General features: G+C 44.3%; 1 protein-coding gene across 1 annotated transcript in view; it reads left to right on the plus strand.

The window, feature by feature from the left end:
* The window catches only part of LOC131288563 (serine/threonine-protein kinase Pak), a 45005-nt gene that overhangs the window by 13789 nt on the left and 9093 nt on the right, over positions 1-22123 (plus strand). Inside the window, exon 3 of the mRNA XM_058317707.1 lies at positions 17978-18149. Coding sequence (XP_058173690.1) covers positions 17978-18149 — 172 coding nt within the window. The remainder of the gene's footprint in view (positions 1-17977; positions 18150-22123) is intronic.

A 22123-nucleotide genomic window follows, 5' to 3' on the forward strand; every position in this document is an offset into this window, starting at 1 on the left:
TTTTCTTCACACATGATGGGTGAGGGGGAGGGGTGGAGGTTTTTCCAAATGCATTACCCAAGAAAAGGATGTTTTCCAACATCCCAACATACAGGAATCTTCCATTGAAACGGATGAATAGCGGCAGCGTCACATCTGTCAACTAGAGTTTATACTTTTCATTCACATTAAGCTAAAGATCGTCGGTTTGGAGTTTTGGGAGTGAATAATATTTTGCAGCTTCCACATTAAACCCCCTCTTCTTCGTCGTTGCCTTGTGAATGTTCGTGAGCGTGCACAACACACACATTTTCCGCTTACCATGCGACAGACCGGAATAGTGCTTTGGTATTTTTTATAGTTTTCCGTTGTACGTGAATGGATATGCGATCGTAGCGTGTGGTTTTCTCTGGTTTTTACGTTTTATATATCTTATGGGTTGTTTGTTTCTTTCTTTCGTTCCACAAGCTGCCTTTGAGAGTAAGTATTATATTTGCGCTTTTTCTTCACCGAAACCGCCTATACATTACCTTCTTTTAGTTGTGCTGTGTTTTTAATTCGCTCATCAGCTAAATTTTCCTGTCCTTCCTAAAGTGTCTGGCTGTCTAGTGCTTTCTTTTTGGCGTTGGTAGTTAGAGCCTTGTAACGTACCAACTCACTGTCACACTATATTTTCCCCATCATTTGCACGCACCTTCCACACATTGCTTGCAATCGAATGTTGTGTTTTACTCTTTTCATCACCCCCCCTCGGTCAAACATCATTCCACCTAAACTCACACTCGCACTGAAAAGCTAGATTTATTCTTCATAACTAAATGCTTCCCATCAATCAACCTCTTGTCCCCCGGTGACCTTAATATAGCGCACGTTATGTTTATCGTGACCATCCAGGCCAGTGAGCGGATTGAAAAGCGGAAAACGTTTCTCCAACTCCTGGTCGCTAAACGAAACGCCCACACGACGCGAGAGTCGCCTGCCTAGCGATACAAATCAACAGGTTGGCTTTCTATCGGGCGCGCCGAACCTTTCCCACCGACTGGGGAAAAGCGAAGTTGGGCGAGCGAAGGGCAATGTGCATCCACATCGGTCACTTTGCGTGTAAACAAATTAAATCGCCGGTCGATCCGACTACTGTCCGCTAGACTGACTGACGGACAGATAGTCTCTGACAGCAAACCGGCCACCGGAAAGAGAGAGCTCCTCCTCGCGCCTTCACTCATCCGGATACCGATCATATCGATCTTATCTAAACAAATCGATCCCACACCACCACCCATCCAACCCCCGCTGGAGTGATGGACTTGATCTTGATGTACTAGAATTAGGGTCTACTTTACAGAATTCAACGAGAAAGTTTGTGATTTTTTATTCCATTTGCTGTTTTTGACTTGATTCTTTATTTATTTAAATTTATGAGTATACATTTTTCTTTAATTTTTATTGCTTCCCTTGGGGTTCACTAATTCTTTTCCCTTTTTTTCGGAAAATTTATCTCAAATTTCCACAACTTGAGCATAACGATACCCCCCGATCCCGCGAGAAACCCCTTCCTCCAACAGACGAGTGAGAAAGAGATCGTGCCGTGGTGGGGAGTCGTTGGAGCACCACACTTTTGTTCCACGTGAGATTCCCCAAACTCTTTTTTCTCACTCTCCTCCGTTGCATCTCATCGTATGCTTTTCCGCCGCATCCCTTAGTAGTTGTGACAGGGCAGTTTCTATTGGATGCATTTATCCGTTTAATGATCAAGTGCTTATTTTAAATAGCACTTCCTACAAACAGTTCAATATTTGGTTGAGGTTTTTAAAGTCTACCAGGTTTGCATCGTCTTTATTGTCTGTTGGTTTTGTTTTCTTTGCAATCTCTTATTGAATGACGATCAATAATTAAGTGTATTTTACTTTTAAATAAATATAACTGAATACTTTCTTATTTTCGACACTGTCAATAACTAGCACTATGAGCAAACACCTTTAGCAAATGATTAAAGGGTTAAGCTTTTTTGTGGTTTTCTTTCTCGTTTCGCGTTCGACAAACCTGCGTGGAAAAACGGTTCTCCCCCGACTAAAAATGATCACACCGGATGAGAACCAAAAGTAGTCCCAAAAACAAAGGAAAACCGAGCGAAAGAGAGAGAGAAACAAAGAGAAGAAGATGAAAAATGTCTCACCCCGAGAGAAGCGGGAGAAACCGCGTACTTTTCCGACCGAATGCCACGGGCCTGAGACGACAAAAAAGGCGAGAGGAGTTCGCGGGTTGCGTTTGTTGTTGGCTTGAAAGGTTTTTTTTTTCTTTGGTTTCTCTCCAATCTCTCTTCCCGCTCCACTCCAGACCGAACGGCAGTGGGATGGAAAGTTGTCCAGGGAATGGTGGTGGGGTACCGCGTGTGTATCGTAAGGTAGAAGGAAAAACATGTTCCCACACAGACACACACTTTGGCTGTGGCTGACCAGCCCTCGGCGAAGGGCAAGTGTGCGGCAAAGGTGGCGGCTTTGTGGTGATGGTGGTGGGATTACAACTCCTTCCACGGCCCCGGCGAGTTTGTTGCTGGTTGTTGATGGTGCATTTTGGAACGGTTTTCCATCGCCGTCGGTTGTGTCGCGATCGTTGTTGTTTTTGGCCGCCGCGCCAATCGGTTCGATTCCTCCGTTTGTTTGGTTGGTTTGTTTATGTTTACCTCGCGCAGCATAAGGAACCGAGGCCGCGTGTTGTTTGTTGTTCCACTTGCCATGATCATTGATCTGATCGCGGGTCGCCTTTGGGAAAACATGTGATAAAAGTGCATCGTCGGGTGAAGCGAATTAACGTGTCAATAACGGTGGTTAAAGTGCCCTGAATTTGCGCAACCAAATTTTGCAGAAGGAGGAATGTTGATCCGAAGCCACATTCAAAAAGTTAACGGACAAATACCGTACTTTAACCCGACGTGCTTTCGGTTTACAGTGTATTGATTGCATTTCCCAAAACTCTGTGTGTAACCGTTTATGTTTAATGCGCAACGCGCTTTACGACACATTGTCCGTTAGTTGTTGCCGTTTGAGCAATTGACCCCCCGGCGAGGTGGCGCCTCGGCGTGTGACGTGAGTGTTAGTTTTTCTCGACTCAAATCGTCGTGTTCTCCGTGTGCGCCGTTTTCCGACAGCTTTCTTCGGCGTTCTTCGCAGAGCCAAAGGCACCAAATTGGACCCCGGGTTGGCTAGCGGTAAAATCATGGAACACGGAGTAAAGTGACGGTCGGCTCAAATGCCATGCATGCGTTGACATCGTTTTAGCATCCCTCTACCAAACCTCCCCGCATCACAGTCGAGAGCGATTGGACTGTTGAAGCATTTTCCACCGGTTGAAGTGATCGTCGCTTGCGGTTAGGAAAGAAATACAGCATTACCTCTGCGGTGTTCAATGTTAGAAGTTTTGTGAATGAATCAGCACAACGAGAAAAGCCGGTTGAAGCGATCGGCCGTAGCGCAACAAGTGGCACACCAGCACAGCTACCATTGCCAGTAGCAGCAATTGAACAAGTGTGTGCAGCCTTATAACTGTGTCCGCCGACAGCTGAGAGGGGAATTCCTGCGGAGGATCTTGCGGCCCTGATTCGGGACCAACCGGTACCGCAGAACGGAAGAACCGATGTTGATTTTTTACTATGTTGAGGTATGTGTGTGGCGTAATTAAATTAATAGGCTGGCTGGTCTGATGTGGTTCAGTTTTTTTTTTGTTTTGTATTTATTCCCAGCCCATTTTGGGAAACGGTTTTCTATGGCTTGGCTGAAGTGGAAAAGTATTATAATTGGCAGGAACTTGATGTCATCTTCGTTCCAGTGCTTTGAAGGAACGCATCTTTTTTATATTTTAGCTTTTTTTAATGCATAGACTTCTCGACAAACTCGACCAATACTGAACAGTCGATTTTCAAACTTTCATCAAACCTTTTTTTTAAACTTTTTTCAAACAAACAAAACAAGCATGTACACATATGTCAAGGTATATCCACCAAACTTATACAATAAGGTTTATACAACACAGGGAAGTCGATTAAATATATCAACAATTTGAAATACGCCGTTTTGTAACTATTAAATTAAAACATAACTCTCTAATAAAGAGTTAAAACCATAATTCTTTTCTCAATCCCTTTTTCACCGAGCATTGCCGGGTGTCAAGCCTAGTGGTAGTATAATTTGTGAAGTATGTCTTCAACCAGTTGTGCTTCAAACACACAACAGCATCAGGAAACGGTTTCCCGTGTTATACATTTTACGTTACGTTTAACTCAAGAAACCCCAGATAAAACGAACAAAATTTATATAAAAATCCCCATACAGTTCTGCCATGCGTTAACTCAATGTGTAGCTTTAGTTTTAGAAAAAAAATTCCCAATTTTAAACCGGGCGATTTATTTTTATTAAAATATAGTTGGTGTTTTTAAAACTCTAATCATTTCACATATAACATGTTGCGGGAACAACACGATGCTGATGAGCGGGAAACCTAAACAGACAAGTCCACTGATCAGTTCGAAATCCGTTTCGAAATCGTTTGGTTCGATTGAGACACGGGCGCCAGCAACATCATCGACGGGGTTCGAGATCGGTCCCAGAGCTGTAATAAATGGTGGAACCGTTTTGAAATCGGAGTGGTGAGCGTTTGCTGCCACCTTCTTAGAACTTAGTTTTCCACTGGTTTCGATCTTTTCTTTTTTTAATTCTTCATCTATTCGCCAGTCCAACATAACTCTTGTTACCACGTCACAGCCACTGGGTGGGATCATAAAAGGGGGGTTTGAAAACCTCCAAACGTTGACCTGCATTCAACTGTCCCGGCCACCCCGTGCTGTGTTGCACTCAGTTTGTCTTTCCCACCCCCCAAGAGTTCAATCGGTTGGTCGCAAATTTAAATATTTACTCTTGAAATGTTGATGACAGCCGAAGCCCCGTTTCGGGTTTGGCCGGCGAAGGAATGAATTTTATTCGTCCCCGAGGTCCAATTTCGACACGCTTGCTTTGCTTGCTTGCTTGCAGCTTGGCAATAGAATCTTGTCGACTGACCCGAGAATGGAAACTCGCCACTCGCCGCAGCTTTAGGATGATGAAAACCCATTGGCACCACTTTTTCACCTCCCTTTTCCCAGATGGAACGCACTTCGATGTATCGCACCAGAGTGTTTGGTGTGGTTGTGTGTTTAAGGTAAACGTTTGGATATGCTACTATTGATGTCAAGCTTGACATTTCGGATACATGTCGCTGCCTTTAGGAGAGGCAAACATGCAAAGATGAGCGACGGAACCAACCGAACCAGATAGCCAATTTGTCAACGTACTGCGCTACTGAGACCGATGTGTTTCCCTTCTTGTCGTACAGCTTGCTTCGGATGCTTTCAATTAAGCTAACCACAAACTAGCTCGTGTGTAAAACTTTTATGCTCGGTACCTTTTTACTAATTTTTTTTTTCACCTTCTACACGGTGTCGACAAAATCAACTTAAGGACTGTGTTTGCATCTTCCATTCCGCCGAAGGCAAACACGGTCCAGCATCCTCCACACGTCGAAGGTTTGTCTTTACTGAGTCACCCCTTACCCCACATTTCGCAGGTTTTCCAAAAAGTTAGGAAATGTTTTACGACCACAAGTGTGTGCGTTCGAAGATGAGAGTTTTTTTTCAGCTTCTACCTTCGTTAAAGCTTTTTTTTCCTCCACCCAAAGATATCTAAAGACGCTAACCACATTGCCAAGTGTGCATATTTTCCCATCCCCGCGTCTGTCGTGGGTGCATGAGCTCCAACCTTCTACGGTTTGGCCATGGGAAGGCAACCAAATACGCCGATACACGTTTGCAGCAGCAGTTGGGAAATGGAATGGTTTCAAACGGATTTTCAGTTGTAACCGATATCATCGACTACTGGCTTCCCGCTCTCGAGTGCTGTGTCCATGTCCGTCTGCCAGTCCGTCTATCAGTTTTGCCTTACGTTTGTCAGTGCCTGCTCTGACGCACTCGACTCCCGAAGGGTGTGACGCCGATAACTTTGAAATGACTCAAATTTCACAAAGTGTAATTCATCCGGCGTGTCTCGGATATATTGGAGCGTGGGGAAAATAAGACGTTGGGTGACGCTATCGCTGGGATATTTCATAATAGTATATTAACGGTTGATCTGTGTACCAACTCGATTTCATCATTTCGATTTAGAAGTCGTCTAGAAAATGACTACTTTGAGAAATGTAATGTTTATTGTAGTGATGAGAATAAAAACTTTTTTCAAAGAGATCAAAACATCAGAGAAAACAATAATTACAGTGATGCAATTTTACTCCTTTGTGATTTGAAAAGCATAAAATGATTTATTAGTCGTCGCAGAGCTTTAAATCCATGGCAATGATTCGAATCCCAAAAGAATGAATCAGTGAGTAAAAGTGTTGCTAGTCGTCATAGAGATTCGAATCCCAAGAGTGAGTAAAAGGGTTACTAGTTACCACAGAGAATCAAATCCCAAACTGAGATTCAAATCTCAAATAGGGGTTCGAATCCCAAACTGTATGTGTATTCATAAATAGTTCGTATATAAAGTCCCAGTTTGAGCTTCGAATCCCAGTTTGAGATTCGATTCTCTGTGGCGACTAGTAACTCTTTTGCTTACTCTTAGGATTGGAATCCTTATACTCACTCATTCACTCTTTTGGGATTCGAATCCTTTGTAGGTTTCAAATAAAAAAGGAGTAACAAAAACTATCCGTAAGAATTTAAATCAATCATTCATCAGTAAAATTCAACTCAATCACTCATTCTTGCTCAGTTCGCACATCACTAGTTTCTTGCACTAAACTTAACAAATTTAGCACGTTGCCCTTGGGCGATTAAGATTTTTTCTATTTAAAAAAGTTAGCTGGTAACGTTTTATGTTCCATTTTGTACGAGATCTGCAATAAATTGCAACTTCTTCTCGTTATACGCCAGTTTAAAGCGGCGCATCTCGGCAGTTTCAGTGTAGCACAAAAAATAACACGGCTCGAAATAAACTGAATTATTATGTCATATGTCATGTGTTTATGATCCCCCTTCCGGGCCATCCTTGGCCGCTTTTCCCGTTGCCATCACATGCCTAACCGCGTCCTGGTTAAATATCAATTCTTGAATAACTCACAGAAAAAAACTTGTCGCGGCAAAAATGTCGGCTCAAGCTCAAGTGTTCATTTTAAGAAACTAAACAGCTGCACCAGCAGGTCGTATTGTTTTGTTTTACTATGCTTCTGGGGTTGATGTTCCCTTATCAATTTTTTTTTGTGTGCCTTACATGTTTGCCAAGAAGATAAATCGTTCATTTATAAGTGTACATATTTTATCCGTTGTGTTGTATCTTTGTTTGGCGGAAGAGTATTCCGGTTGCTTATTGTCAGGGTTGAGCACGGGCGCAAGTTATGCTACCGTTTTGCAGCTGCTGCCCGTCAACCGTGAGGTCACTTTATAAATCACAATAAACAAAAACAGATTGCTCAAAACCGGTGTGCGATAGTAATTAATTATTAACACAAAAAGGTCCCCATCGTCGTCGTCGTCGTCTTTTGATGATGATGGGTGGAAAAAGCGGAAAAGCTGTAATCTACCCTAGGAACGGGTGTGTGTAACGTAACACTTGAATTCCTTCTCAATCTTTGTCGGGTCACGCTTGATCGGTTGGTCAAGGGCAAAACGAAGACGCAACGCGCAACAAAGCCCCACATATAAAACGTCTTCTCGAGCACTCGAAGTTTCATCGCGGCGTTGAAATTCGACCTTTTTTTTTTGCTGTCGACTAAATCAACGATCATCAGTCCGTGAAAAACTGCCACCGGGTAGACAAATAACGGTTCGTTTGATCGCTTTTTCACTCACGGACGACTTTAGCTTCTCGTGCCGTGTTTCGTCGGTTCCGATCGATCGGATGCCCACCCATCCAGCTTTTGACCACCGTTTCATCAATCCGAAGCCCTGTATAATGTCAAATTCTTATGCACAAATTGATCATCCCACCCGTTGATCGGAGGGTGTAGGGTTTTCCGCTGCTCGCCGCGAGACGAATGCAAGCGGAAAGAGCCAACAAAATCCCAACGGAGCGGAAATGAAACCACGGGCTTGGTTTCTTCCTTGGTGGGCAGTGGCGGGATGGAAATCCGAACACCGGTGGAAATTATCATCTACCGGTTGGGTAGATCGTCGATTTAAGGTAGAAAAGAATGCTCAGGAGGATGGAAGCTTCGAGTTCGATTAATTTGTTACCACAACGGTGTTCGATTAATTAAACCACGGCTTCCCCTCGGCTAGAGGTTGTCGTCGTAGGTTTCCAACCTTTTCCGTGCGCAACCTTTCCATCCGAACGGAAACAGTTAGCCAAAGGGACTAATTAAATAATGATTTTATGGTGGGATTATTATTGAGAACCTAAAAACATCCACGATCGTTCGAATGGGTTCTTGAACATTTTTATCTTGCTATAAAATCAATCTTCAAGTTCAAAGACGACTCTCAATTTGGAATAGATCAACACAGACACATACACATTCAATTCATTCTGATATGATATTCAAAGTATATAACCTTTTTTGGCAGTTAGCTATTAAAAATGGAATAAAAACAATCGACGCACAAACAGTGTCTGGTAAACTAGCTTTTTGAAAATAAAGAATTCAAAATAAACCCCCTTCGTTACCGGATCATACAAAGTACACAAAACACCAGACGCACACGGTTGAATGGCAAATGCTCCCACGACAAACCGTAATCGTGATGGGAATGATAATAGATGACGAAATGGGCAGACAGTCCTCCTTTCAACCCCTTCATCGGGTGCGTTTTAGTCTCCGACGGGTTATGTTGTTAACGGACAAGGAATACGTGGAGGAAGAAAATTCAAACCGAGAAGGTAGGGCGCGAAGGGAGGAGTAACATGTATTCCATTCAACTGCGAGTGTGCGTCATGCTGCGCTGCGGAAGAGATGTCAAGAAACTTTCTTGCGAAGCCAGAAATCTTGCGGAGAACTCCCCAGAACTGTGGTGTGGAATATGGAGCCCTGGTGGGGGTGGGAAAAGGCTAAAAAGCACCGTAATTGAAACTAGAATATGCATAACATGACCCCGAAGCACCGTCTTTTCCGTCGGCGTGTGCTTCAGCCTCTCCCGGGCGGGATGTCTTCTGCTGTGTTCTTTAATGAGCTACTCATTAAAGTGGAAGCCCCGTTTGTTGCTGCATGTGCGAGAAAGGCACATGTGAAAATATTCCCGTGCGGAAATGGACCGTTTTTCTTTTCATTTTGTAGATGGGATACATTTTGCGTTGATGGAGTGTAGCCCGTTTGGAGCTTTGAGCCTCTCAGTTGGTAAGAATTGGTGTGTCTCTGAGGGCGTGACAATTTACTGACGATTAAAACTAAAACACTTGGGATGCTCGGTTGAAGTGACGAAAAATGTTGAACCCAAGAAAACATGCCGTTTATAATTTATTTCATTACACCATTTAATTTTACTATGTGTAGTACTCATTACACAGATAGAGTCAGGCCAGAGAGAGTTAGATTATCAAGCAAATAAAAATGTTTCTCTAAGCTGTTCGATGTCTTTCAAATGGATTACGTACATGCCGGTACCGAACAATATCATCCCACGATGGTGATCGGAGAACACACCAATCGCTTTCAATTTCACTTCCAATCGAAAGATTTGCCCATCGAAGCCCAGCCGCCTCCTCCGGGCAAGCGACGAACGGGAAAACCGTCTCGCGCGCAACGTGCGTGCGAAGGCGTGCCGGAATTGAATTACCTTTACTCGTTCACATCCGCGTGACGATCGACGACTTTTTCGTCTCGAGCAATAAGAGTGGATGCTGCTTAACAAAGCAACAAGTAACGTGTAGTAATGCAGCACGTCAAATCGATTTGATTATTTAGAAATTTTGTTTCAAAAGGGTCGGCGTAAGGTAAAGTGGTTTTATATGAAAATAATTCAAAGATGTATTCTTCATACAATAACATACGAACCCGATGCTTGCTGGTGGTCCGATTCGAATGAAACACGTTATTAGAAACCTTCCAACGGAACTTTCAAGTGCCTCAGCACACAACAGCCAGCTGTGCGTGCCCGAGTGGGTTGGCGTTCGGGTCCAATGAATAATGGAAATCATAAAAATAAGTACGATATTAATATTTATCGTTTAGAAAAAAAAACGACAACAAAACTGCGAAAACCTACACCCTAACGGTGAATTACGAGTGAAGAAAAGGCAAGAGAAGAAGAGGCACAAGAATGCGTTACCGTTGGGAGGAAAAACCGGGTATGTTCCCTCCTCGAAGCACCCACTTGGTACGAAGGAAAACCGCGCGGTTCGGTTGGAAGTTTCTCCTAAACGAGACCTAATCCAGCCCCCCGAAACACACCAACACACAGATCACGCTCTTCGTTGTCGCACGGTTCGCGACACTTGCACTTTCCTGCAATCGCATATGCAAGTGGCATGCAGTGTGTGACAGGTCGCTCCTCTTCCTCTTCCCTCCCTTTTGAACGCGGAAACGGTTCAACCTGGCTAAAGCCGCCTTCCCACGGGAGAGAAGCAGAAGGTGCTGGATGGATGCTGCGGGCTTTGGCTGACCCTTATGTGCAGCCTCCGCTCTGCAGCCACGGATCACGGTACGGATACGCACCGCCAAGGGCCGGTAACGATAAAGTCACGTTCTCGCACTCTGTTGCTTTCTTTATCCCTTTCCCATCAACCCGGCGGGGTGAGTAATGATTGTTGATTTATCCACTTTCATCTTTCGAGGTTATGGTGAAAAAAAAGAATGTGTGCGGTTGAAAAATGGTTCCAGTAATGTTGTCGACTGGTTATGCTTTAACAATTTAACCCGTAATATGTTTCACTTTACCGACACGTGGATCATCCCGCTTGATCCCGGAGAACTTTTTCCACTTGTGATTGCAGAAAATCCTTCCTTTTTCGTATTCGTGTGCAAATACAGGGTTTCGATCCATATAATGGAATGTTTCAATAGGTAGAGAAAACATTTTAAAAGCATAGGGGATATTTCCAACCGGTTGAGAGAACTTTGCAATCATATAGGGGAATATTTCAGACAGCTAGGGGAATCGTGCAAACCCACCGGGGAGCTTTGCAATCGGTTAGGGGAGTCGTCAACCTCACAAAAGTCTTCGATTGTTATAATTTGTTTGTTTACTTTGATCCACCCCTGTACGTGCACGCAAAAAAAGCAAATTAATCACTATGTATTTTTATTTGTCTATTAATTTAATTAAATTTTGCATCTTCGATTTTTGCATCAACCATTTTACAATCGTTTGTCAAGCAACGAATTTGGAACGATAAACGAGGAGAACCTCACATCGAATAGCACACATTGACTTGTCACTTCGCGTTTACCTCAATGGTCGAGAAAAAGCAGAAAAATCGAAGAATATTGTTGTATTTTAGTTTTAAAAAACTTATACGATTTTCAAATACTTAATTATCCAAAGTAATATCATTCCTTGGCATAGTGGGCACGATGAGTTTTGGGAAGTCAAGGTTGCAAGGCTCTCCGGTAGATTTTTACGATTCCCCTAGCTGTCTGAAACATTCCCCTATATGATTGCAAAGTTCTCTCAACCGATTGAAAATATCCCCTATGGATTTGAATTGTTCTCTCTACCTATTGAAACATTCCGTTATATGGATCGAAACCCTGTAAATTAGTGTCATTGAATCAATCGTAATATATGCCACACACCTTCTCCCCTTTGCATTTGTTATGTTTGTGATCCTTTTATGTAACGTTTTAAACATCTATCCAATGATCCGATGCGATACAAAAACGTTACATGGTTCGTTGCGAGGAACGCCCACCCGAATCGGAAGGTTTCCATCATTCCATCAGTTCGGAAAGGACAAAATGTGAACACAAGTGGGATTGGTAGGAGGCTATAATTGAAAGGTTGTCGGTGTTTTGCACGGAAACCAATCGAATTGGGGATCGTATGGTAGAGGAGGGAGGGCAAATGTGGCTGCCTGATTTCGAATGCCGATTCCATTCCGCTCACATCACGAAGGGGCGCGATCCAGTACAGGATACTCTCTATCGAACGTATCGTTCCCAGGGAAAGCCAACATGGGAGAACACGAGGTGCTAAATGGACGTAAATGGCTGGTGTCAGCGAGCGCTGAATTATATGGTGGCAGGAAATTGTTTCAAAATCTGCACCCTTCCTTCCCCATTCTCCGTCCCGGCTCTAGCCCGCTCGCCTCCAAAATCGGGGCGCACGCAAAGGAAGTGAACGGCTGAAGAGAACGGTCCCGGGGTGCGAGGGCAGTGCAGCTAAACCGTCGGGAAAGGCGGGAAACATCTTGATATTACCACTCCTGGCACAGATCTCGATCTGACGATGCTCCGGAGCTCGAACGAGAGATATGCATGATGTAAACTCCGCCGTTCGTCCGCTTTTTTTTGTTTTATTCATTTTGTTATATTTTTCTGGTACAGGTTCGACAGTACTTTTACTATTTCACTTGCGACCTACCCGTAGGGTAAGGGATTATTTTTTCCTCTGTCGTCTCCTCGCCGTGACAGCGAGATTGGTCCTCCCCGTTTCGGTGGGTTGTGTGATTCGTCCAACAAATTATAGAGAGTATAACCTAATGAACATTAGCCAACACGAGGGCAACGAGGTGGAGGGGTTGGTACAGCTTACAGCGATGGAGTTGTTGTAAATACCTGCCCTACGAGAGAGAGGAGCGGGGTGTGGAAAGCGTGTTTCGATTTCATAATTTTCCGGCTTTCCTCAGGACTCGAACGAAACGAAGTCGTCCAACGCTATCGAATCTGAGGAGGCAAAAAGTCGCGTTTTCCTATCTAATCATCGGGTGGGGCCACATCGTTCCATTCGTTCTCTTTGAGGGATGTTTTTTTTTTTTGCTGTGTTATCCTTCCCTCTGGTTTGAAGAATAAATACACCTCCGGTGGTCATTTTTTATTAGCACACATTCATTCAACGTGATTACGGCGAACGAAGGGCGCAGCCCTTAGCTTAATGTCGACGGTATATATCTTTTACGGGTTTGCTTCCGCCAAACTCACCCTTGGTCAAATGAATGGCCCTAGGAGGGCACCGAAAGCCTGCTGAAGTGAAGTGTAAAAAATGCCCCACGAGTCAGCAAACTCACTTTTCCGCGCCAAGGTGACGCATGATGCAATTTATGATTTCAAATTAAAATGCCCACAGTTGTTGGGGCCCGTTCACAGAAGTTCATAAGTTCGCTGATGAAAGATCATTCCTTTGCCTGGGAATTTGGACATCCTGGGAATCTGTTTTCCATTGCAGTAAATATAGCGGTATCTATATTAAAGGGACGCACGAAGCAAAACAAATATTCACCACGATTAGCAATTAGATAATCCTCATCATCAAGCGTGTGCTGCTGGTTCGGATTAGATAAAATCCTCCTCTGAGCTCGATTAACTTTTTTCTCCGCCCGACGCGACGGTAATCGAATAAAATGCTGAAACATTTCCCTTTCTTTTCCCTAGCCAACCGTAAATGCCCCCCCCCCCCCCCGTTCCGTGTGCGTCTTTTTTTACATAATCCGCGGGAATCATCATCGCAAGAGCATACGCACGATCGTCTCTTCAGCTCGCGTGATTACGCAGCATACATACAGATGGGGACTTTCCGATGAGTTGATTCCATTTGCTCGCATCACATAGTGAAGCCCTTCACCGGCTGGAGTGTACCATTTGGGGAACTAATAACAAAAAAAGCAGACGATCCACCACCACGTGACACACAAAGTGAATAAAGCTTGCGCAAGTGAAAACGAAGCAGCACTTTGCCAATCGAAACCATTACGTTCGACTGATCAAATCTAATATCTTCCTATTGCTCATCGCAATGTCGCCTCGCGTTTGATTACTGACAAATTTTTCACTCGATTCTCAATCATAGTGACGCGTTTGTGACGCACGTTGTTATTTGTCAACGCACGAGGAAAATCCCACACCTCACGTATTTTATCGCGCCTCTCGAGCCCTTTTCGGTTGACCTGCAAATCACAATTTTCACGCTTTTCTACGCTCTTAAGTGTGCGTGTGTGTTTGGTTGGGATACCGTGAAATGAATTTTTGTTGTTTGACACTCAAGGTCCGTTCCGCCTTTCATCATGCGAACCTTCGAACGAGCTCTGTTGCGGTGGGGTAAGGGAGGGTAGTGATGGCTTTCAAAATTAGCGGCCTCTTTCGGCGGGGCAAAACCGACCGTGTTTGCGGTACGCCTTGAAGGAGAAGAGCTCTCTTGATTGAATAGAAAACCTGTAGCAAGAAGCTTTCGGTGAAGGAAGCATCAAGGGTCGATGCAGTGTTTTATGTTGCGATGGGTATTTAATTTGATCAATTTTCTCAATAATGACGATTATTGTTTACCTTAACCCTACAGGTGCGAAGTTGCTTAACAACAAAATCTTTATTTTTCTTTGGGGACGTGTACGTCTGACATATTCACTTACAATCATGTTGTGCAGAATTATTTCTGGTTTGAAAAATTTTAATTTTCGGAAAACTGGGAATTTTAATACAACTTTGGTATACAACTCCTTCTCACATTTTTTTTAAACCAAAATTCCGCATGGGAATTGGGAAACCAAACATAATATAGTTTTTATTTATATGTTTTTAGTTGAGCTTCATTGTCATAGAAATATTTATGATTTCGTGCAGTTTAATTTATTTTATCGATAATCTAAAAATTGGAAATGTTTTCTCAAATGTTCCTCTGAAGAGAACGTTTAGCAACTAACTAATAAATGAAAAAAGGTATTTTTGAATGGCTTATCAATACAATACAATACTGTCAGTACTGGGCTTTCTCTTATTGTTTAAAAATTGTGAAAAACTTTATCGCAACGTTTTCCTATTGCAATGCACTGTTTTTCCATCCATAAAATACATTTAATTAGACTGGTTAAAATACATCTCCAATGCGTTTTGTTTACTTGCACTTGTATTCAACATGCCTTGCCGTAAACGGTTCACCGACGCTCACACAAAGTAAGGAAGCGTTAAAAGATATACTTTGTACACCGTTGGTTTTGATTCAGCAAATGGGAACCGCTTTGTAACATAGCGGTCAAGTTTATTGACTTTCGAATCATGTATCAATTATGCAAATGCTGGTTCAATTGCAGCAGCAGCAGCACGTGGGCCGATGCACTATTTCCCTACCTCCGGGTGAGGTCAGCAAGTGTCAAAACGGAAAGCACAAAAGTGAATTTATTTCTCCAGAGTAAACCCTTTCCCCGTCCATTGCGAATCCATTGCTTCCTTCCTCTTCGGGGGTGCGCACCTTCTGGTGCAACTTTCTCGTACTCGAAAGAAACCAAAGAGCGCTAGAGCCGTACCCCCTCGGGTCCCGGTGTTGGTCAACTTGGCAGAAGGATCGCTTAAATCCCCCCAACAGCCCAGCCGTAAGCGAATCTCGAATCAGGACGAATGGACAAACAACTGCAAGCCATCTCGAGCGAAACGACGGCTAAGTCGTGAGGATGAGGCTGGCGGGCAACTGGACAGCGGGACCACCCGTTACGATGGTGGAAGTTTCAAGCGACCTGATCCGACGATAGCTAACGTCGTCGGTGCCCAATGGGAGGGAAAACGAGACGCCCGGCGGTCAAGGTGCAGCCAGCGGAGCAACGGAACAAATTAAGTCGTCGTCGTCGTCGACGTCGCCAGCTTGAAGTATTTCACTTTTCCCTTCGCTGCTGCTGCTGTTGTCATAACCCTTGAAAGGTGCTGAGGGTAGCTTTCGGGGTCGTTTCAGTTCACGGTGGGTCCCTCCAGCGTTCGGTCCGGGACAACCCCACTCCTCCCCCTTTTCCAGTGCGTTGTTGCCAAATTGGCGAAAGGAGAGTCGACACACAAACGTCCACGGAGAGGCGCGGTTCGCGAAAACGTTGCGGTTCCGAAATAACAGTGGAGACAAAAAAAAACCTCTCCACCACAGCCAAGCGAAGCGGAAACCAATTTGCGAAAATGTCAAAAAATGTCAGTCGAATCGTGATGGGTTATTTTCGAGCGAAAGAAAACAAAAATCAATCCTTTCTCGCAATCATACATATATTTTCTTTCGTAATTCTTTCGTCACGCAGGAAAAGGGAGAGGGAGGAGGGAGGGGGCTATTGGGAGCGCCATACCACTGATGCATGGTGCGTGGTAATTATAAACGCATTTCTTAATGACATCCGAGCCCCTTACCCTGTTTGGACGGATAGGTGATTTTTACAATTTAATTCGTTAGCGACTTTAAAACTATCTTTAAGCAGTGCAATTAAAAGACGGTTAAAATATTTGCGTGTGTCATTTATACACTTCCGGCTAGTGCATTGGACAGTAAGGGAGAGTTTGGGAGGTAGAAAAACGCTTCACGCGCCGTACCGGTCACTTGTAAAGTGGCGTGCAACGGTCACATAATTGAAAACATGTCTAATTAAGTAACCTTCTGGAGCAAAAGTGATGGGAAGGGATCCCGGGGGAGGGCGCGTAACACGTACATCAAACCAACCTAACGATCCATTGCATCTTACCTCAAGCTGGGCCCAATCTTTACGACACCTTTCGATATCTTAAAAAAATGCCGGTGGTATCTGTGTGGGCCCGTGAAATGTATCCACCCTCCGGTGGAAAGCTGGAATTAAATTTCTTCCTTCTCGATCGCAACGGAACCGATTTTTCCGTGCGTGTGATCGCTCCGATTTTGCTCCTCTCCTTCCCGATTCACTTTCTTTCGACGCTTGAGGGAATACTTTTCCAAACACACACCATCCTGGTCGCTTTTGCTGGCATGCACAACTTCAACACATTTGCAATCTTTCACCCTTCGCCCACGGCGATGAACCGGAACCGGCACGACGCCGGGTGACAGTTCCATTAGGCACACAAACACACCATCGTGCAGGAAATGGAATGGTAATTTGATAAAACGTCAGCATAGAAAATAAAATCTGTTACAAAACGTTTTTCTCAGTTTGCCTCAAAGATTGATATCTAACTCGGGGGGCACTTTTATAAAATACTTGCGATGTGTAGGAAAAGATTGCGATAGGAAAACGGACACTATTTGCATTTGGTACGCGTGACCAACAATCTTTAGTAAGTGCATAAGACATTCCACTGCTTTGGAAGGGAAGGGATAAGCTGCTCAAAGTGCTGTGAAACGGTTTGCGTGGAATATTACTACATTTCCCAAGCCGTACATTACGTAAACGCTCGTCGTCTTCTGATGCATGTAAAAGCATTAGTGCATTTATACACTAAATAGTTTGCAAGCAAGGAATGGTGCCTATGGCGCAGCGGCAGCGCTAGGAAACATCACGCCACAGGTGCGGGATCGAATCTCGAGTCTGACCCGGTATTACGAACAGATTTTATAACTAGATCGACTTTTCGTTCGCAGAAACTTTCTTCGGAGATAGGCCTTGTTCCACTAGGGGATGTTGTGCCAAATTAAAAAAAAAGTACACAAGCCAAGGAAAAGTGTTTCGGAAGCTGCAAAAATGTGCTTCAGTTTCAAGCTGCTTTTAAACATCTTGATCATCCCCCGATCATCGATCATTACGAAACCATTCTGCGCGCATGAGACCTCTCTCTTTTGGTGTTCATCGTTTCACTGCACGAACATTTTCTGTGCGAATTGTGATTTTCTTTCCAGCAGTTTCATTTTAAGTTTAGCTGAATGCCACTACTTCTAGTGTAGTGTCGTGTTATGCTCTCCAACGCGGGGCTGCGCCTAATTTTCTACAACAAAAATTTCAGCTCCAAATGCTAGTGATATGTGTTTTGCTAGATTGTTTATTCTTTTTGTTTCTCGTTAATTAAATAAAAAAATAGAACTTAAATCACACAGCTGCCATACACAATATGTACTCGATAAGCCAACGGTACTAATCTTTTCTCTTTTTGTGATTTCCCTCCCTCTCCCCCTCACTTTCCGTTTCCGCAGGGTATGCCAGAGCAATGGGCGCTGATGCTGAAGAACTCAAACATTAGCAAGCAGGAGCAGAAGAAGAACCCGCAGGCCGTGCTGGACGTGCTGAACTTCTTCGACAACAGCAGCAAGCAGCGACCGAGCTCGAAATATATGACCCATGGACTGCACACTACGACACACTCGGGTAAGATGCTGCCCCCTTTATCATGTTTAAACTCTGTCCACTTGAAGTATGTTTTCCTCGGCGCGTAGTATAAGAGCCTTTTCTGCCGGTGCCATAGTTTTCTGGAGGACGCCAAAAGGGAGACCCCACGAGAAATGTCACGTATTATTGCCAGCGGCTTAGAAAAGCCCGTAATTTATGGTTCAAAATCATAATCCACACGGGAAGGAATTGTACCACCGGAGGATAAGGATTCAAAAGTGGCTTCGAACTTTACAATCACCTGCTAGAAACGGCATCGCTCGTTCCTCGTACACGTTTCCACCGAAAGTATCGCAACTTGCACTTTTCCACCGATTCGAACGCATCCAACCCCTTGCATTTACATAAGCTTTATTATCGCTCCGTTTCCCGCGGGAAATGACGGTAATCAACCATTTTTCTGGGAATTTTGCCACCAACCCGATAAATGTTTTTGCGCGCGAAACTCGTGCACTATTGATTGTGCCCTTCCCCGGGGGGATGGAAGGGGGAGGGAGGGTGGGTTTTCCCAGCAAACAACGAACCGAGTTTACGACGTTACGAGTGCAAAATGAATCCATTTAAATTTTACCATTTATTGGCGCACGGAATCGTTCGCGTTTTTATGCTTTTCTGTTTGTTTGTATCGATGTCTCTATTACAATCTGCCCGAGCAAAAAGTGGTGTACAGCTTTGTGTGCATCATAATTTTTCCCTTCCGCTGTGCGGGAAAACCCGACGCAAGCACAACGATAATCTGATCGTGCCGTGTGGAAAGGGAGGGAAAAACAATCCTCGCTTTCGAATGATAAATGGGTGATGAAGTTGATATACAATTTCATTTTCAGTTTCTCTTTTATGTGTTGTTTATTGCTGCCGCCATGTTTTGTTTGGTTACCGATTGATTTATTTTTTTTATTGTGTTTCAAAAACAATTACTTAAACAAATCACGCTTTGCAATGCAACACCGCGGCCAAGTCGAACCAAAGTGCACGAGTTATGAAATTAAAGCTTAAATCGTGCTCCCAATATTTGTCAAATCCGAGGGAGGCCGGGGTCCGATTCTGCCTTTTTCCTACCCTCCCTTTCTAAGCCACATAAACGGTTGCATTGTTTTGTGTAGGAATTATTGGCAGAGGACCTTTTGGGGTGCCCTCCAGTGCACCACCACCCACCCCGTACCGTTTAGATCCAATTAGTAGTGGATCCATATTTCGATCGTTATTTCATTTCCCACAGGCGCTGTTTGTGATTTGTTTTTCCTTTCAGACAAATCTCCCTACCATTTTCTCCCCGTACCCTTGGCTACCATTTTTCTGGTGGTTTATGTTGGGTGAATCAAAATTCCATTATGTCTGCGCGCCGATCGGAAAGTTCGGCTCTCAGCGGACTGGAATTTCGGTTCGGTGCGATAATTCAGTGGCATTTCTCCTGCCTTCCTTCTTCATCTCGGTTTTACCTATTGCCAATTCAATTTCAATTTCGAGTGAAATATTACTTTTACCGTTGTGCGCTCTGCTTTGCTTAAATTTCCCTCAATGGTCACAACGTTGTTTTTAAATTGCTCTTTACACTTCTGCTCAATTAACAGCTTTAAGTTGCACTGAAAACCATTTTCGCGCAATGGTGTATAATTGAACCAGTTGGCATGTGACTCAACATTTGACTCGCTAGATTTATCTAGCGAAATATTCACACGCTTTCGATGGTAGGGTGAGGCTGTGGTTCGTTTCGCGCACAATCCTGTTCTGTGTCAAAGTGGTTGAAATTTGCCTTTCCACCATGTTGAACCTTAGGACCTTTAATGAAAAGGTTGTTTCGATTTCATGATGTAGATAACGCGTAAGAAAATGGAGAACTTAGATGGGGGCGCTTGCTTCTGAAATAAACCCATAATAATCACCTTCCCGCATAGCGAGTACAATCTTATGTATCTTGGTATCTCGGGTAGCTAAACCATTGTAAGTTCCTAAAAATCCTGACCCGGTTTACATCGGTTCAGCACCAGACGTCAGCTCAAATTTGTTTCCACCTTTGCTCCGGCTCGTCGTAAATCAGCATCATTTCCCCTCCCTGGCATGTTGTTGCATAATTTGTGCAACATTGCAACCACCAGGCCGCCCCATCTTCACATCCTTTCAACGTTCGGCTTTTCGGTTTGGTTCTCTTGTCCCTTTTGCCTTTTCCATGCCTTGAGTCGGTTTTCGGAGGCAAGCAGAACGTAAAATCATCAGCCAACACCATCACGACAAACACGAGGGAGGAGGGTTGCGATAAGCAATCACCGTCTTCTCCCGCCCCCTTCCACCCTTCGTGCAGATGTTTACTGGTCGATCTTTTCGACACACGTACGTACCTATGTTCCAGCGGTCGCTCCCCGGACCGGTAAGGATGTGGTGTGTCGTAAAATGGCAAACGAACCGTGCCGGATGATTCGGTGTGATAATTCGTGATATTAAACCGGTTAAAGAGGGTTCCAAATTGGCTCTTCACATGACGATTGGTCTGCACGTAAATTCGGTTATGCTCTTGCACTGTATACGAACAATTTATGCCTGTCGATGTGCGGGTCTTTAATTGAAACTAATAAACGACACTAATAACTGTGTTTAACAAATTGAACGGTGCTCTGATTTGCTATTGTTAATGGACTGTGCATTCGTTGAACAGAAGTAAACAACCATTTATTTGCAGAACGAGCCATTCCAATTAGTTTTACCTTTCGATTGCTCCAGCTCTCGGAAAGAAAGATACTCTTTCTGTTTACGCTAATGAGCCCCTAACCTAATTTGTGCAACTTCCGACAGATTCCGACGCGCGCCACCACTTTCCCCCTGCGAGTCTATCAAAACATTGTCACAACTGCAAAACACACCCGGGAGCATAACTTCATTATTCACCTCGAAGGAGTTATACCCGTCTTAGAAGAAGAAACGAATGCAAGCCGAAGGGAAAACAAACCACACCACACCGCCAAGGTTCAAAAACCTTTTCGTTCCATGGGGGCGAGTGGGGGGAGTGGGAGGTAGAGAAAAAAGGGTGCGGGCGGTATTTACGAACATTGGGACAGGGCCACGATTTATTAAGACATTGTACCGCGGCCAAAAATGGTGACGGCGCCGCGGATTTCACATCATGAAATAGCTTTTTTCGTCGAGGTCGTGCGAAGAAAAGGCTTCCCCCGTTTTGGGGCCGGGTGAAAGGGAAGGAGTTGGGGCGATGATTTTAAATGGCCGTTACCAACACCCCCTCCTCCCCCTTCACGGAGGGGGGGGCAGGGGGTGGTAAGTCAATTTTGGAAGATTTTCGCCCGCAGAAGAGCGCTTTGTGTCGTGTTGTTATGCTGCGCGAGGCGCGAGTGGCGTTCGTTTCCTTCATTTTTTTTTTTTTGAAATATATTGTTTTTATTTTATTTCCCTTTTTTTTTGCGAACCCAAGTGAAAGGGATTTCACTTTCGGTCTGGGGAGACGACAGAACTGGCATTTCCATCAGCTTCCAGGCGGAGGTTTGGCGCCATTTGTTTCCACCACCGAGCCGTTGTATGCACCGTTTCGTGTTGTTGTGGGCTGGGAATGCAAATTCTCACGAAAATAAGAGAAACAAAGTGATGGTGGCGGGTGAAAACAAAAACCGCCAAAACCAAATCCCCCTCGAGGCGGCGGGAATCATAAAAAAGTACTATCGAAATGGAACCGAAACGCCGAGCCCTGCGATATCGGGGATGAAAATGAATGATTAAACCATTTAACGGCCTTTGGTTGTGACGGATGTCGCTGAGGGAAGGGTGTGGACGTATTTGCTTGTTAATTTCGTTTTCCTTTCGATCTTTCCGGACACAGGAAGGTGATAAAAGGAAACGAGGGTGCGACCCACCCTCCCCCAACCTTCAACCCAACAACCGAGTTTCGGGTGTGAAGTTTACTTTTTTGATCGCGGGGCGCAATTTCGCGGACATTCGCGTAAATTTTGCCT

This window comes from Anopheles ziemanni, chromosome 3 (genome assembly GCF_943734765.1).
Source record: "Anopheles ziemanni chromosome 3, idAnoZiCoDA_A2_x.2, whole genome shotgun sequence".
NCBI lineage: Eukaryota > Metazoa > Arthropoda > Insecta > Diptera > Culicidae > Anopheles > Anopheles ziemanni.